At 40.9% G+C, this 2,120-nt stretch overlaps 1 protein-coding gene across 1 annotated transcript; it reads right to left on the bottom strand.

Annotated features, from left to right (window-relative positions):
- Positions 1-849: 849 nt before the first annotated feature.
- LOC118593753 (keratin-associated protein 13-1-like) lies at positions 850-1,587 on the bottom strand. Its single transcript, XM_036203266.1, has one exon. It carries the CDS (start codon positions 1,564-1,566, stop codon positions 1,060-1,062), a length of 507 nt encoding a protein of 168 aa, XP_036059159.1. The 5' UTR covers positions 1,567-1,587; the 3' UTR covers positions 850-1,059.
- Positions 1,588-2,120: the final 533 nt, after the last annotated feature.

Here is a 2,120-nt window from a genome sequence, read left to right as displayed (position 1 = left end):
TTGGAGAATCTATACCACTTTCCATAATTGATGCGGTAATTTTCATTTCCTCTCTATTTATTTTAGTGTTGCCATGTCCCGATACCTAGCAGAACATTGTATGGGAAAGATTGATACAGACTCACCATTTCATAGAGCTGCAGATCCAACATCGAAGAGAAGTACAGGAGAGTGGGTCTACCTGTTGCACTAAGGATATGAGATGGTGAGAATTCACATTGTGGAAGACAAGGAAATACAGATCAGGCTGACACTATTGCTGACCTATTGCCTTCAAAGGCATAACTTTGAGGTAGCCCCCCCCCTTAATTAAGTTTACACAACCTCCTAAAATAGATTATCACCTATTAAACTGTCATTCAACACATGAGCCCATGGGAGATATTTCAGATTCAAATCAAAACGTTTATTGCCAGTGCACAAGGGAACCCATAGTCATAAAATCAAATACATTTTTGACTTCTGCTTTCTTAACAGAACTTAGTCAGACCATTTGGCATAGACTTGAGAACCCACCACTGATGGAAATCATTTTTCTGCATCTGAGATTTAATTAATAAAAAAATCTATGCTCTCAAAGAGCATGATTTTGCTTTATGTTTTTAAGTAAGAAAATTATCTGAGGCATGTAAGACTTTTATCTAATTCACAGCTTAGTGGAACTTCAAACTCTGTATTCCTGTGCATACTGTTCTTTTAATGTTAATCAATTCACTGTTTCACAATCTCAAAAAGCAAGCATACAGGAACTCACAAAAGCAGGCATGGCTGGATATAAAATCAGTATATTCATTAACCAAAACCTTTAGTATTCATAAATTTAGAAAGAATTTCAACACTATAAATTTTATTTGCAATGCACACTTTATTTTTGAGTTAATAGATTAATTACAGAGCTCTCAAAGGACACACATCAGCCAGTAGCTGGGGTCAGAGAGAAAGTGAGGAATTGGCAATCAGGAATGAGAAGATAATTCTTCCCAGTCGAAGGAAGATGACAACAGCCAAGAAATCAGGACTGGTGACAGTGATCAGAAAGATTGGAAACAAGGAAGAAGATCAGCAGAATCTAGATCCAGTACCACAGCTTGGTCTGTAACAAGAAGACTGGCAGGTTCTATAGGGCACATAGGATGGGCGGCAGAATCCAGATCCATAGCCCAGTGAAGAGAAACCTTGGGGTCTAAAGCCACTGGATCCACAGCTCAGTGAGTAAGAGCTTCTAGACCCATAGCCCAGAGAGTGGCAGCTACTGGACCCAAAGCCCTGAGAGGTAGCATATGTGGTCCTGTGGGGGCTGCAGAAGCTGGAGACCCTTCGGGTGTAGCAGGGCCGCTGGCAGGAGCTGTGCACCACATGTGAAGTCTGGCATCTGATGGGCCGGAAGCAGTTCTGATGACATCCGCTGTGGAGAGAGGACCCCAGATGGCAGGTTCTGGGAGAGTAGAAGTTAGTGCTCTGAACCAGGTGCCGGGTATAGGAAGAGCCACAGGAGGAGTGAGGGTAGTTCAGTTGATCTCCACAGGAACGGGAGGAGAAGTTTCCAGAATAGCAGCCGTAGGTCATGTTGATGGCAGGTGTAAGTTGAGCTGAATATAACAGAAGACTGAATTTGAAAATCACTCCTTTTCTGGGACCTTTATATACTCTCAGCAAAGGGTGTGGCTTCTTATAGGATCATTGTTTCTGCATTTGGACTCCCTCATCTGCATGTCTGGACCTCAGTAATTTTCTTTATAATTGCAGTTAACTAACACCTTTTATCTTACGTTTAAGGGAGAACTCATTTTTTATATGTCTGAGTCAATGAAATACATTTATGTTACAAATGCTATGACTGTGTTTAATTAGTGCCTCTGCCATTATGGTCAGGAAATCCCCTTTATTTTCTCTGTCTATGACTTGTGTGTGTTCTTGTTTGGGGAGGAGAATTATTCTTAGGGATGACAAAGTCATCGTCCTCAATTGGTCATTGGATAAGAGGCCGACTGTTGCACTGTCATGAAGCCTTTTCAAAGATAGCTCCAATATCAATTCATTGGTTCACACCCTACCCAATAATGTTGCATTTCTTATATACCATTATGAATGGTTATTATATCCAGTATATAGGTGCTATA

This window comes from Onychomys torridus, chromosome 12 (genome assembly GCF_903995425.1).
Source record: "Onychomys torridus chromosome 12, mOncTor1.1, whole genome shotgun sequence".
Taxonomy (NCBI): Eukaryota; Metazoa; Chordata; class Mammalia; order Rodentia; family Cricetidae; genus Onychomys; species Onychomys torridus.
Note: the sequence above shows the minus strand (reverse complement) of the source record. Positions and strands in the feature narration are given on the sequence as shown.